The sequence below is a fragment of the Glycine max genome, chromosome 10, assembly GCF_000004515.6.
Source record: "Glycine max cultivar Williams 82 chromosome 10, Glycine_max_v4.0, whole genome shotgun sequence".
NCBI classification, from domain to species: Eukaryota; Viridiplantae; Streptophyta; class Magnoliopsida; order Fabales; family Fabaceae; genus Glycine; species Glycine max.
Window position 1 is genome coordinate 5,754,570 of NC_038246.2, and position 13,554 is coordinate 5,768,123.

At 37.7% G+C, this 13,554-nt stretch overlaps 4 protein-coding genes across 4 annotated transcripts; 2 read left to right on the plus strand and 2 right to left on the minus strand.

Annotated features, from left to right (window-relative positions):
- Positions 1–2,371, plus strand: LOC100791432 (uncharacterized). Its single transcript, XM_006589775.2, has 5 exons — positions 1–352; positions 572–710; positions 831–968; positions 1,189–2,158; positions 2,234–2,371. Exons 1-5 carry the CDS (start codon positions 1–3, stop codon positions 2,369–2,371), a joined length of 1,737 nt encoding a protein of 578 aa, XP_006589838.2.
- A 2,736-nt stretch (positions 2,372–5,107) lies between these two features.
- Positions 5,108–6,178, minus strand: LOC106794717 (protein MAIN-LIKE 1-like). The gene is made up of 3 exons (XM_014762598.1): positions 6,073–6,178; positions 5,383–5,945; positions 5,108–5,302 (listed from the first exon to the last, which is right to left on the minus strand). Exons 1-3 carry the CDS (start codon positions 6,176–6,178, stop codon positions 5,108–5,110), a joined length of 864 nt encoding a protein of 287 aa, XP_014618084.1.
- Positions 6,179–7,959: 1,781 nt separating this feature from the next.
- On the minus strand, positions 7,960–8,630 carry LOC102664515 (protein MAIN-LIKE 2-like). Its single transcript, XM_006589776.1, has 2 exons — positions 8,472–8,630; positions 7,960–8,376 (listed from the first exon to the last, which is right to left on the minus strand). Exons 1-2 carry the CDS (start codon positions 8,628–8,630, stop codon positions 7,960–7,962), a joined length of 576 nt encoding a protein of 191 aa, XP_006589839.1.
- A 1,208-nt stretch (positions 8,631–9,838) lies between these two features.
- On the plus strand, positions 9,839–13,383 carry LOC100792475 (stemmadenine O-acetyltransferase). Its single transcript, XM_003536970.3, has 2 exons — positions 9,839–9,970; positions 11,923–13,383. Exons 1-2 carry the CDS (start codon positions 9,839–9,841, stop codon positions 13,381–13,383), a joined length of 1,593 nt encoding a protein of 530 aa, XP_003537018.2.
- Positions 13,384–13,554: the final 171 nt, after the last annotated feature.

The window sequence follows — 13,554 nt, forward strand, 5'->3', positions numbered from 1 at the left end:
ATGAGGTCTGATACATATACTGGTAGCAGAGGAAGAACTTCATTTGTGTTAATTGGGTGTGAAAGGAGCGGTAAGTACAAGTGTAGGAAGAAAGAATTTGTTAGAAGAGACACTGGCACTAGAAAATGTGGTTGTCCCTTTAAGATTCGTGGAAAACCAGTGCATGGAGGTGAAGGTTGGATGGTGAAGTTGATATGTGGGATTCACAACCATGAATTGGCGAAGACCTTAGTTGGACATCCATATGCTGGGAGATTGACAGAAGATGAGAAGAATATCATTGCTGATATGACGAAGTCGAATGTGAAACCAAGAAACATCCTGCTAACGTTGAAGAAGTACAACTCCAACAGTTGCACCACAATCAAACAAATCTACAATGCAAGAAGTGCATATCGTTCTTCAATCAGAGGAGATGACACTAAAATGAAACACCTAATGAGGCTCCTTGAACGTGACCAATACATTCATTGGCATAGATTGAAAGATCAAGATGTGGTGCGTGATTTGTTTTGGTGTCACCCAGATGCAGTTAAGTTATGTAACGCATGTCATCTTGTTTTTTTGATAGATAGTACCTACAAAACAAATAGGTACAAGTTCCCATTTCTTGACTTTGTGGGGGTGACACCAACCGGGATGAATTTCTCTGCTGGGTTTGCATATCTGGAGGGTGAGTGCATGAACAATCTTGTATGGGCATTGGAACGGTTTCGAGGCCTTTTTTTAAGAAATGATCACCTCCATGTTGTTATTGTCACAGACAGAGACCTAGCCCTAATGAATGTTGTGAAAGTTGTGTTTCCGGAGTGTACGAATTTGTTGTGCAGGTTTCACATAGATAAGAATGTGAAGGCAAAATGCAAATCGCTAATTGGTCAAAAGAATGCATGGGACTACGTAATGGATAGCTGGGGTAATCTGGTAGATTGTCCTTCGGAGCAGGAGTTCCCTGAGCACCTTCAAAGGTTTCAAGTAGCGTGTTCCCCGTGGCCAATGTTTGTTGACTACGTATGTGAGACATGGATTGTCCCACACAAGGAGAAGTTTATCACGGCCTGGACGAATAAGGTGATGCACCTAGGCAACACAACAACAAATAGGTATTTACATGTTTTATTATTTTTGTCAAGTTTGTTTAAATGATTGTTATTAATTTGTGTTGTCTATTGTGTGTTTTAAATGTAGGGTTGAATCTACTCATTGGTCTCTGAAAAGGGTATTACAGAATAACGTTGAAGACCTTTGTAGTGTTTGGGATGCAATGAACAACATGATGACGCTGCAGCACACTAAAATTAGAGCATCATTCGAAACAAGTACGCATGTCGTTGGTCATGTTTTTAAGAAAACCTTATACAAGAGGCTTCTGGGAATGGTCTCAAGGTACGCTTTAAATGAAATTTCGGTTGAGTTTGAGCACGTACGTCATTTTAAAGACAATTCGTCTTCTTGTGGTTGTGTCTTGAGAACCATGCTAGGTCTTCCTTGTGCATGCGAGCTACAAAGGTATGATGGTGGCAGCATCCCACTGGATGCAGTCCATATGTACTGGAGGAGACTTAGTTTTTCAGACCAGGGGCTATGTGAGGCCGAAGTGAGCATCAAGGAAGAGATGGATAGAATATATAAAAGATTCGAGGAACTTGATGTTTGCGGGAAAGTTACTTTCAAGAGTAAACTCCGAGAATTCGCATTTCCCGATGAGACCTCTATGTGTCCTCCTCCGCCAAAGGTTAAGACGAAAGGTGCCCCGAAGAAAGTAATGAAAAGAAGCGAAAGATCGACAAAGCGTGATCCATCTTATTGGGAGTATGTTGATGCTTATCATTCGGTTCAAAACAGCAACACCTCAGTCAGACTCAGTGCATCATCTTTTGAACCACCGAAGCTAGCAAGAATGATCCCGATGTTGGATCAATTTGCGCCATTTATGCATGGTTTCATTGAGGACGTTGTTGATGTGAAAGCGGATGGTAATTATGGATATCAGTCAGTTTTCGCTTTGTTAGGTATGGGAGAAGAGTGTTGGGCCGTGATGCGTAACGAATTGATTAAAGAACTTGGCAAATGGTCGCAAGACTACATAAAGATCTTTGGTGGCACGGAGAGATTTGAACAGCTGAGGTTGTCCCTACACGTGGATGGGTTATCCAAGGTATGTGTTTTATGCTTTTTATTTATATAAATAATGTTTACATGAGTGACACGTGTATTTTTTTGTGTGATTTAGGTTAGTGTGGACAAATGGATGGATATAACGGATATGGAATATGTAATTGTGTCAAGATATAATGTAGTCCTTGCATCGTTGTCACGACAACAGAGCTTCACATTTTTCCCTCTCAGAAGTCGACCACCGATCCATTGAAAATTCGTTTACTCAAATAATTTCAATTATTGAATGAGTTGGTTTGTTCGTTTAAGTTATTATTGTAATTTCACTTACAACGAGTTTATCTGAAAGATCGTTGTCCCTTTCCGCCTATGGCGTTGTTGTGGTCAAGCAATTCGTATCTGGAGGCAAAATAGTGGCCAACTGCATATGAAGGTAGAATGCAACACTACTTAAGCCTAATGACAATTAATACAACGCATGTAGACCTAAGCAAACACTGAACTTGTAATATTTATGTATCTATATTTACAATTGGATTTCTGTTCATGTAATTAATCAGTATTGAAATACTAATGTCCATTTAAAAGAAATTACGTGACAGGACAATTACTAGCGTGAGTCGACATTTATTGACGTGACACGACAATTACTGACGTGACACGACAATTACTGACGTGACACGACAATGTTTTACTCGTAAACTTAAAAATGAAAAATAGTCACGGGTTTGTTAAAAGTGAAGTCATGCACCTGCCTGGGCCATGTATATAAATGAGACATGGGCATGTCCATGGTACTCAACAGCAAGTGGTATTCACAATCTGTCAAAAGAAATTTCGATAAACAATGGCATTCTTAGGAGAAACTTCATCTCAAACGATCGTCAACTCAAGGTTGGCATTCATTTTTCCAAATGGAGCCGTCATTCACAATGAGTGTGGGGTTTATTTTCAAAGTTCTACTCCAGTGCCCATGAGAGTATCAAACCTATGCGATTTTTCAACTCTTAAAAGCATAATACTTAACACCCTTTAGCTAAACAACAATCAAGTTGTGGATGAAATTCATTATCGGCGACCGCTCGAAGATACAGGTAACAACATTCACTTCCAATGTATGCAATTGAAACATGACATGGATGTGAACACCATGTTAATGTGTAATGATCAATTTTCATGTGTTGGACCGATTGAGTTGTTATGCACCGTTGGTAGAACACCAGATGCAATTTTAAACTTACTTGAATGCCACAGCATCCCTACTCATGATGCGGTTCTGTATTACAACGGAAGGTGGAACATGTCACGCCAAAACAACTTTGTGGGTTACGCGTTCACAGGAATAAATCCCCAAAAATTTGATATTCCAAAAGGATGTACCATAGAGGAACTGAAGGATTTGATCAAGCAAGTAGCACCTAAAGGGAATCCTCCTCATGGGATTCATGAATCCCAACTTGTAAGGCATTTGTTTTATCGACAGCCTGCTCATTTGGAGTATTCTGACAAAGTTTTAAAATTTGAAATTATTGAGCTGAAATCTAACGACGACGTGCTGAAGGTGTTGGTAGAGTCCAATTACTGGAAACAATTTGTGCCAATAGAAATTTTGGCTCTCTTTAGTAAAGTGGTTTTGGAAAATGAGGACGAGGTGGTTACGTCCTTGCATGTTTGAATGTTAGTTATATGTTGTGGTGTTTCGTGCAAATTATATTTTGTCCATTATGTTCAAGTGAATGTAATGTGTTAGTGTGTCAAATTGTTATGTTTGTGACCCATTTGTTATGTGTATTATGTATGAAACAAGGCTACTTAGGCATGTTTCTAACAGGCCCAAAACAAACTTTTTTTATTTTTGGTGCTTCGGTTTGAGGTGCGATTCGATGGAACGGGGCGCTGCTTTTATTTTTGTTGGGTTCCTTAACGTGCAAACATGACAAATAGGGGCCATCGACAGTCTTAAGTGGCTCCCACATAATTTTAAAAAAAGTCCGAACAGGGGTACTTAGGCATGTTTCTAACAGGCCCAAAACCAACTTTTTTATTTTTGGTGCCTCGGTTTGAGGTGCGATTCGATGGAACGGGGCGTTGCTTTTATTTTTTTGGGTTCCTTGATGTGCAAACATGACAAATAGGGGTCCTCGACAATCTCAAGCGGCTCCCACATAATTTAAAAAAAAAACCCGAACAGGAGTACTTAGGCATGTTTCTAACAGGCCTAAAACCAACTCTTTTTTTTTATTTTTGGTGCCTCGGTTTGAGGTGCTATTCGATGGAACGGAGCGCTGCTTTTATTTTTTTTGGGTTCCTTGACGTGCAAACATGACAAATAGTGGCCCTCTACAGTCTCAAGCGGCTCCCACATAATTTTAAAAAAAGCCCGAACATGGGTACTTAGGCATGTTTCTAACAGGCCCAAAACCAACTTTTTTTATTTTTGGTGCCTCAGTTCGAGGTGCGATTCGATGGAACAGGGCGCTGCTTTTATTTTTTTTGGGTTCCTTGACGTGCAAACATGGCAAATAGGGGCCCTCGACAGTCTCAAGTGGCTCCCACATAATTTTAAAAAAAAAGCCTAAACATGAGTACTTAGGCATGTTTCTAACAGGTCCAACTTTTAATTTTTTTTTTCTTTAATAAAATTGTGATGTCATCATTTTAATTTTTTATTTCCATATTTGAATGAATGGAATAAGATATTATTTTCAATATAACAATTTTTTTCTTTTCCTAAAACAAATAATATTTATATATTTATATTAAATTACAAAGCAGGAGAAAATCTCCTTGTTAAATTATTTTATCTTTTTTATTTTATATATTCAAATACCATTATAAATGTGACTCGTGTGTGGTTTATATTTAAATTTCAAAGTATATATTTATAGAGAGACAAACATAAATCATAAATGATGTAAGTAAATGTGTTTTATCACATACATAAACAAATACTAAAATTAATAATTTAAATATAATAAAAATATAAATCCTAATCTATGCGGCATCTTTGTCGCAGCCTAAGACTTCCATCTGCGGCGTCACCTCTAGCTCTCCTCAGACAACGAGTCATGATGTCATATAAGTCAGTGCCTTTAGTGATCATCCTGAGGTTGATGACCCGCTCCAAATCCTCAGCAATCGTTCCTAAATCCTCAGCCATCCCTTGACATCCTTGGCAGTCAACCTGTCACAATCAAAATAACAAAATTAGTATCACATTTTTAAAAAAGTTAAATTATGAAAAACTACACAAGTTATGCTTACCACTGAATGCGTAGGGAGATCGGACGCGACTGAAACCTCGGGGATAGGTGCCTCGACAAACTCCTCATCATGAGGGGGAGGCGGATGTCTCGGCTCAGCAGTCTCCTCGATCGATGTGATGAATGAGTGCGAAATCCAAAAAAACCAGTCCATGTAGTCTGGCACCACCTGCCCAGGAACTACACAGAGCTCCCCTGCAGGCAACAAATGGTCTGAAAAATGCAGCCACCAGTCATCTATATCATCAATCGTCAAAGAATCACAAACCGGCGGCGGAGGGACGATTTGAATGTAGCCAAACTGTCGAAGAACCCGCTCAGGTCGAACGTACACGACAATCTGACCCCATCTGAGCTGACCGGTGTACGACGATATCAAGTCAAAGCCTCTGACTCCGTGGTGCTCAGCATAGGGCATCCAGCACACGTCAGTCACAGTCAGGGCATCCATTCGTGTCCGATACAGAGCTCCCTTGATCCCCGTCATATGAGCCTTACCCGTAAGCCACCTGCACGCCCGTGGGCTCCCCTCATCATAAGCATCATGTACGACGCATGTATGCACTGTAGGAAAGTGCTCATATATCCAGCACTACAAACACATAGTGAACATCAATAAAAAAAAGGGATTCAATGCTACTTCAATTTAAATTATCAGTAATAATACGTACCTAAAGAAGTGTAATGTAACCGCCCATCTGCCGTGTAGAGGCCTGCGACGCGTCGTTCAGATGCTCGTACATGTGGACCAATGCAGCCGCTCCCCAGGCAAATCCCCCTGCCTGGGCCAGGTCCATGAAAGCCTCCAGGTGCACGACATGTACATGGGTTGAACTCTTGTTGGCGAAAAGAGTATGTTGGATCGAGTGGCCTCATAATAATTAAGAAGGGGGGGTTGAATTAATTATTCATAAACCTTTACTAATTAAAAAATTACTCTTCTAAGGCTTTTACTAAATTGTTAAGAGAATGAGGAGTAGAAGAAAATCTTAACAGAAAGTAAAAGCGGAAATTAAATGCACAGCGGAAAGTAAAAGAGTAGGGAAGAAGGAAACAAACACACAAGAGTTTTTATACTGGTTCGGCAACAACCCGTGTCTACATCCAGTCCCCAAGCGACCTGCGGTCCTTGAGATTTCTTTCAACCTTGTAAAAATCCTTTTACAAGCAAAGATCCACAAGGGATGTACCCTCCCTTGTTCTCTTTGAACCTAGTGGATGTATCCTTCACTAGAATTGATCAACAAGAGATGTACCCTCTCTTGTTCTCAGTCAAACCCAAGTAGATGTACCCTCTACTTGTACCACAAAGGATGCACCCTCCAATGTGTTAAGACAAAGATCTCAGGCTGTTAAACCTTTGATACTTTGTGGATGGGCATACAAAAGAATTCTCAGGCGGTTAGTCCTTTGAACACTTTTGTATTAGGGAATGGGAAGAATCAAAAGAATTCTCAAACTGTGTCGTTTTGAATTCTTTGACAAGGGAGAAGGGAGACACAAAAGAATTCAGGCGGTTAGTCCTTTGTTCTTTTGGAAAAGGGAGAAGAGAGACACAAAAAGAATTCAGGCGGTTAGTCCTTGGCGAATTCTTTTTGGCAAAGGGAGAAGAGAATGAAAAGATGAATAGCGCAAGTTTTCAAGGTTTGGAAAACCAAAAAACTTCAGAAAGCTTTTGGTACAAAGAAGAAGAAGAAGTTCAAAGAGATTCAAGGCTTGCAAAGGATTGATTGAATGAATGTAAAAAGTATGTTGAAAAGCAAATCAAAGCCTTGCTTTTATAGACTCTTCATGTCTGGCCAAGAAGACCATTTAGAAGAGTTATAACTTTTAGAAAAACTTAAAACCAATTTGAAAAAGTCAAAACCTTTTTGAAGAGTTACATCTTTTGATTTATTCATAAACAAACATTGGTAATCGATTACCAAATTAGTGTAATCGATTACACAAAGCTTTTGTGTGAAAGGATATGACTCTTCACATTTGAATTTGAATTTCAACGTTCAAAGGCACTGGTAATCGATTACCAAAACATTGTAATCGATTACAGCTTTTTGAAAATAATTGGAACGTTGTAAATTCAGTTTGAAAACTTTTTCAAACTCATTTTGCTACTGGTAATCAATTACAACAATCTGGTAATCGATTACCAGAGAGTAAAAACTCTTTGGTAAAGGGTTTTGTCAAAAATTCATGTGCTATTCAAAGTTTTGAAAAAACTATTTAATACTTATCTTGATTGAGTCTTCTCTTTATTCTTGAATCTTGAGTCTTGAATCTTGATCTTGATTCTTGAGATCTTGAACCTTGAATCTTGATTCTTGTCTCTAGACTTTCTTCTTGAGTCGTGAATTCTTCTTGATTCTTATCTTGAACTCATGAATTGTTCTTGATTCACTTGAGTTGTTCTTTGATTGATCTTTGAGCTTTTTATCATCACCTTTGTCATTATCATTATTATCATCAAAACACCTTTGAATCACCTTTGATTCACCATGAAGCTTTGCTTCTACAGAGTACAACCCACAAAGTGGAGCAGATACATGTGGGCTGCTACAACCCATCGTCTGGCCCCGCACTAGCTCTCATACACGTCCTGAAGCCACCCTAACCGGACATGAGGCCCACCAGCCTGTCGGGTCTCAGTTGTAGCCTCCTCATGACTCACCTTAAGAAGCTCTGTCAGTAGACCAATCGCGTCTGAAGTAACCAGCGGCTCGAACTTATGCAGCGCGCTAGTGATAGGAACGTGTAGGAGTGACGCCACATCATCCAGCGTGATCGTCAACTCGCCTACTGGCAGGTGGAACGTGCTAGTCTCGCGATGCCACCTCTCGATGAAGGCGGATATGAGTCCAGGATCAGTGGTGATAACAGAACACCTGATCAGTGGACTCAATCTGGTGGCAGCAATCATGCCTTCGATCTTAGGCGCTGGTCTCCCAATTTTATCTACTTTTCTACCATGGGAGACCAACTTCAGATCGGGTCGTTCCTAAATTGAATAACAATTTATAATAACGTGTATATAAAAAACAATCCAACTACAAATAATTTTTATGTAATTACTCAACTTTAAAAAGCACGTACCTGTCCACTCCAGATGCTGTGTGCAACATCCTCAGCAAAACCGGTCAAAATCGATGGGTCGCGTGGCCCACCGGGGAATCCCTCATCTCCAGCAGGTGATCCCAAGCTCCCATCAATAGCCATTCCCTCTGTGTGAACAGCATCGGCAACGCCTGTCATCTCTGGGGTAGCATCAGACACATGAGGAACATCCTCATGTAACTAAGGCACATCCTCAGGTCTCTATGTAATGTCCTCACGCACACGAACCCGTTGCCTACGTGCTGAAGTAGTAGGCCTGCGACGCCGAGGAACATCAGCCTAATGCGCATCCTCACTAATGCCTCTACCTCTACCAGTTCCTAACGCACGACCTAAACCTCATGTTCTAACCATGATCTGAAATCATGAAGAACATTTACTTTTTTTGGTCAAATTAAATATTCAAATAATTGGTAACAAAGCTTTGTCATTACTAATTTGTTCAAACACATGTTTTGTATGTTTCTCACTAATGTACACACAAGAATTTGATAAAGTTGGGAGATTCATTTATTTGTAGCTTATTCCAACATATACACTGAATGTTTTTCTTTTTTGGTCACTAAGGGTGCATGAAAGCTATCTTTCATCACCACCTAGGGTGCAACACAAACAACCACCAAGGGTGCATCAAAAGCAACAACCAAGGGTGCATGAAAAACAAAATCACCACATACATATGTAAACCTTAAAGCCTCAAACAACCACATAATATATATAAGTCACAGCTTAGGCTCATTAATCAAAAATTTGCCTTATACAATATCTGCATATTCATATATCAAAGGCAACAATTTCTCATTTCTCATATACATATACACTTTGTAATAGCAAATAAATAAAAAAAACTAACTAATAATATCAATAAATTGGTGGTTCAGACATAATTTTCAAGAAAAAAAAATCAATATACAGCAAAACATGGTCCGAGGAAGAAGGTTCCGCAGGTTCTTCCGCAAGAAGGAGAGGTAGCCTGCGGAAGAAGGTTCCACAGGTTCTTCCGCGAGAATCCGCGGAAGATAAGGTTCTTCCGTGCGTTAGAGTCGGTTCGCCTTTCACCTGCGGAAGAACCTTCTTCACCTTCTTCCGCTGGATCCTACGGAAGAACACCTTCTTCCGCTGACACTCGCGGAAGAACACCTTCTTCCGCTCGAACAACCACAATCCACTTTCACACGCACGGAAGAAGGTTCTTCTCTGCGGAAGAACCTTCGTCTTCAACCTCAAGCACCACACATATCACTAATATCGTCTATCCTACGACCATTTATGCGATTCACAGAGATACGAGGTTAGAACGTTAACCTGAATGGTGGAAGGAAACGAACAAACGGAGGAAGAACCCAATGGAGGATGCCAATGGAGGGGAAGCCGGGGAGAACGAAAGCCAACACGGAGGAGAAGAAGCCAGACGAGAAGAAACGAAGGGCGCGGAGGAAGAAGATGCCAGACGGAAAGCAAATTTGAAATGGAAGATTGTTGGGTGCACGGGCAACAAAGGAAGAAGAAAGCAGGCCGCGGAAGAAGAAAGACTTTTTTTTTAAAATATATTATCTTCTATTTGTTAAATAAAGGGTAATATTGGTACTTCATTGAATTGCTGGGTGCACCTAGCAACGCCCAATAAACAAGCTAGGCTTTTAATCTGCCCGCGTCCACACTACTTAACTCTCAAGGTAATGGGCTAGTTCATGATCCGTGAAACTAAATAAAAAATGCAATAATAAATAAATAATAAAATTGTAGTTTGTGGATATATTTGTATTAACTTATCTTTAAAAGTCCCATTATGAAATTTATCCCTTAAAAACATTTTGTGGTGCAAAATTTTGGTTTTTATGGATAAATATCTTTGAATATTTTGGAGTCAACTTTGTTTTAGCACTAGAAACAAACATCGATCCTCAGACATACTTATGATCTTTAGTTACCACAACTAAATTTATTAAATGGTTCAATCAAACATCTAATTGGAAAGAAAAAAGTGAGATGGTTCAAAAAAAGCCCTAAGTTACTTCAGGTGTGATTTTTTTTATTTTATATTAAAAGTATGGTTAAGAAGCATGGGTAAATTCATTATATCAAGCTGAAAAGTCTACAATCATAAATAGGTAATTTTTTTAAGCTCATGGCCCGTGAAGGCTGTGGGTTATAATGGCTGACCCGTAGACCTTGAGTAATGACGGTGACAACGATTATAGTGTCAATAACAATGATATTTATGAAAGAGGTCATGAGAACAATAATAAAGAATTATTGACAATGGTGTGGTGTGCATATCAATGGTGGTTGTAATTATGATGTTGACAATGATGACAATTGTGACACAGTAAAAGTAATGAGGATGATGACGATAACGATAACAATAACAATAATTTTACAATGATCGTAATAATAATAAAAATGGCAATAACAATAATAGAAGCATTGGTGTGAGATAGGATGGTAAAAGGGATGGAGAAAGTAGTTATCATATTCTATTATTTTTTAACTCAACTCGTTCCTTAAGATAAAAAGCACACCTTCCCAATTGGTTAAAATACATATAATAAGATAAGCAAATCATATTTTATTGGTGCACCGAATAATTTTTATGACAATATAATAAGATGGTTTTGTGATCAATGTGCCTGAGTCATCACACAAGTATTAAATGAATTTAAAAATAAGTATTAAATGAATTTTAAATATTATTATAATAAATTATGAAACGTTCTACAGATGAAAAGCTGAAAAATGCGTGTCTTTTGTCGTGATCAGTAACTTTTTTTATAAAAACGCTTAAGGTATTAATTTAAGGATGTTAAATATATTATTAAATGTTTTTAATCATTTACTATGTAAAATAAAGTAGTAGTATTTTATTTAGTATAATAAATGATGAAAACTTTCTACGGATGATCAGCAGCAAAGTATGCAACTTTTTTCGAGATCAATAAATATATTGAAAGGAACATTTAAGGCATTAAATTAAATTGAATACTCCAATATTTTATTAAATTTTATTAACATATATTTAAATGATTAGATAAGTTTAATATTTTTATTGCAATAAATGTTATATATATAAATAAAGAAAGTATAGTATGGACTGAAAAATAATTTTATATTATTATAATTTAATTACAAACTATATTATGTATGATATAATTTTTTTTATAATAATACCTTAAAATTACATTAACCACAATTTCTAATTAATTGATAGTGTATAGTGTTTTTCATTGTATAATCATTAAACTCAATAAAAAATTTTAAATATAAAAATTCAAAGGCTCGACCGTTTCACAACATATTTAGGGCTTAAGAAAATTTAAATTTCAAATTTATCTAAAGCAAAAATATAAAAAAGATTAAAGATAATAAAAAGAAACATTTTCATAAAAAAAAAAGAGACACTATTTGACAAATTTCTTATATATTTGTGCAGAGTGGGACAATCGACTATGCTACTTACTTTCTCAATCACACCTTTGCATCAACCAAGAATATGGAAGTTGAAATAATCTCCACTCAGTGCATCAAACCCTCTTGCACAACACCAAATCACCCAAATACATATAATCTCTCAATCTTAGACCAGTTCATGCCTTCTATATACATACCAATGGTTCTTTTCTACTCTTTTGCTCAGAGTTCTCAAGCCAATATTGACAGTACTATAACTCAACAAAGATTGAAACAATTAAAGGAATCATTATCACAAGTCTTGACTCATTTTTACCCATTCGCTGGAAGGGTTAAGGACAAGTTTACCATCGATTGCAATGATGAAGGGGTTCACTACACCGAGGCCAAAGTAAGTTGCACTCTAGCTGAATTTTTCAACCAACCTAATTTCTCGTCGCTTATCCATAAACTTGTTCCAAATCAACCAATTATGGAATTAGCGACCGAAGGGTACACAGCCATGGTACAAGTGAATTGTTTTGCATGTGGTGGCATGGTGATAGGTACCTTGATATCTCACATGATAGCGGATGGAGCAGGTGCAAGTTTCTTTTTAAATAGTTGGGGTTCTAATTCTAACTTTTCTCATCAAGATGCATTTGATCAATTTCCAAACTTTGATACCCCTTTCCCTCAGAATAATAATAATTATGCATGCCCACATGACACAAATGTGATGAATTTGTGTGGCCAATTTTTGAACGAGGGTAGGGTTGCTATGAGGAGGTTTTTATTTGATGCTGAAGCTATTTCGAGGTTAAGGGCTCAAGGGTCTAGTTTAACCGTGCAAAACCCTACTCGAGTGGAGGTAGTAACATCCCTTCTATGCAAATGTACTGCAAAAGTTTTCAATGCAAACTTTGGTTTAGAGAGGCCTACTTTGATAACTCATGCGGTAAATATGCGTAGAAGGGCATCTCCTATGTTTCCAAAATCGTGTATGGGTAATTTTGCATGGTTGGCTTTGGCTTTAATAATGAGTTCAAAGGACAACAAGGTAATAATGGAGTTATTACCTGACTTGGTTGTTAAATTGAGGGAAGCAGTGTCAAGTATCAACTCAGATTTTGTGAAAGGCTTCGAAGGTGATGAAGGGTATGCTAAATATTGTGAAGTTTCAAAAGAGTTAATTGAGAAAGCATCGAGTTTTGCTGCAACGACCACAAGTGGGGTTAATTACGTTCATTTTACGAGTTGGTGCAACTTTGGACTTTATGACGTTGATTATGGATGGGGAAAACCAATTTGGGTGTCTTGTGTGGCTGATTCAGTTGACGATTCTATGTTTTTTAACGCGGTCATACTAATGGATACACCTTCAGGAAATGGAATTGAATGTTGGGTTTACTTGAATGAAGATGAAATGGCCATATTGCAACAAGACAAGGAGCTCCTTGCTTTTTCAACCTTAGATCCAAATCCTCAGCAACTAAAGGATTAATATCATTATCTCATGCCTCATGTTTGACTGGTCTTTATGTATGTATTAAAATAAAATGACCTGTTAATATAATAATAAATTGTTATATACCAAATCTATTATTATTATTATTATTATTATTATTATTATTATTATTATTATCTCTAATCATATAAAATTCTTCTATTCAAT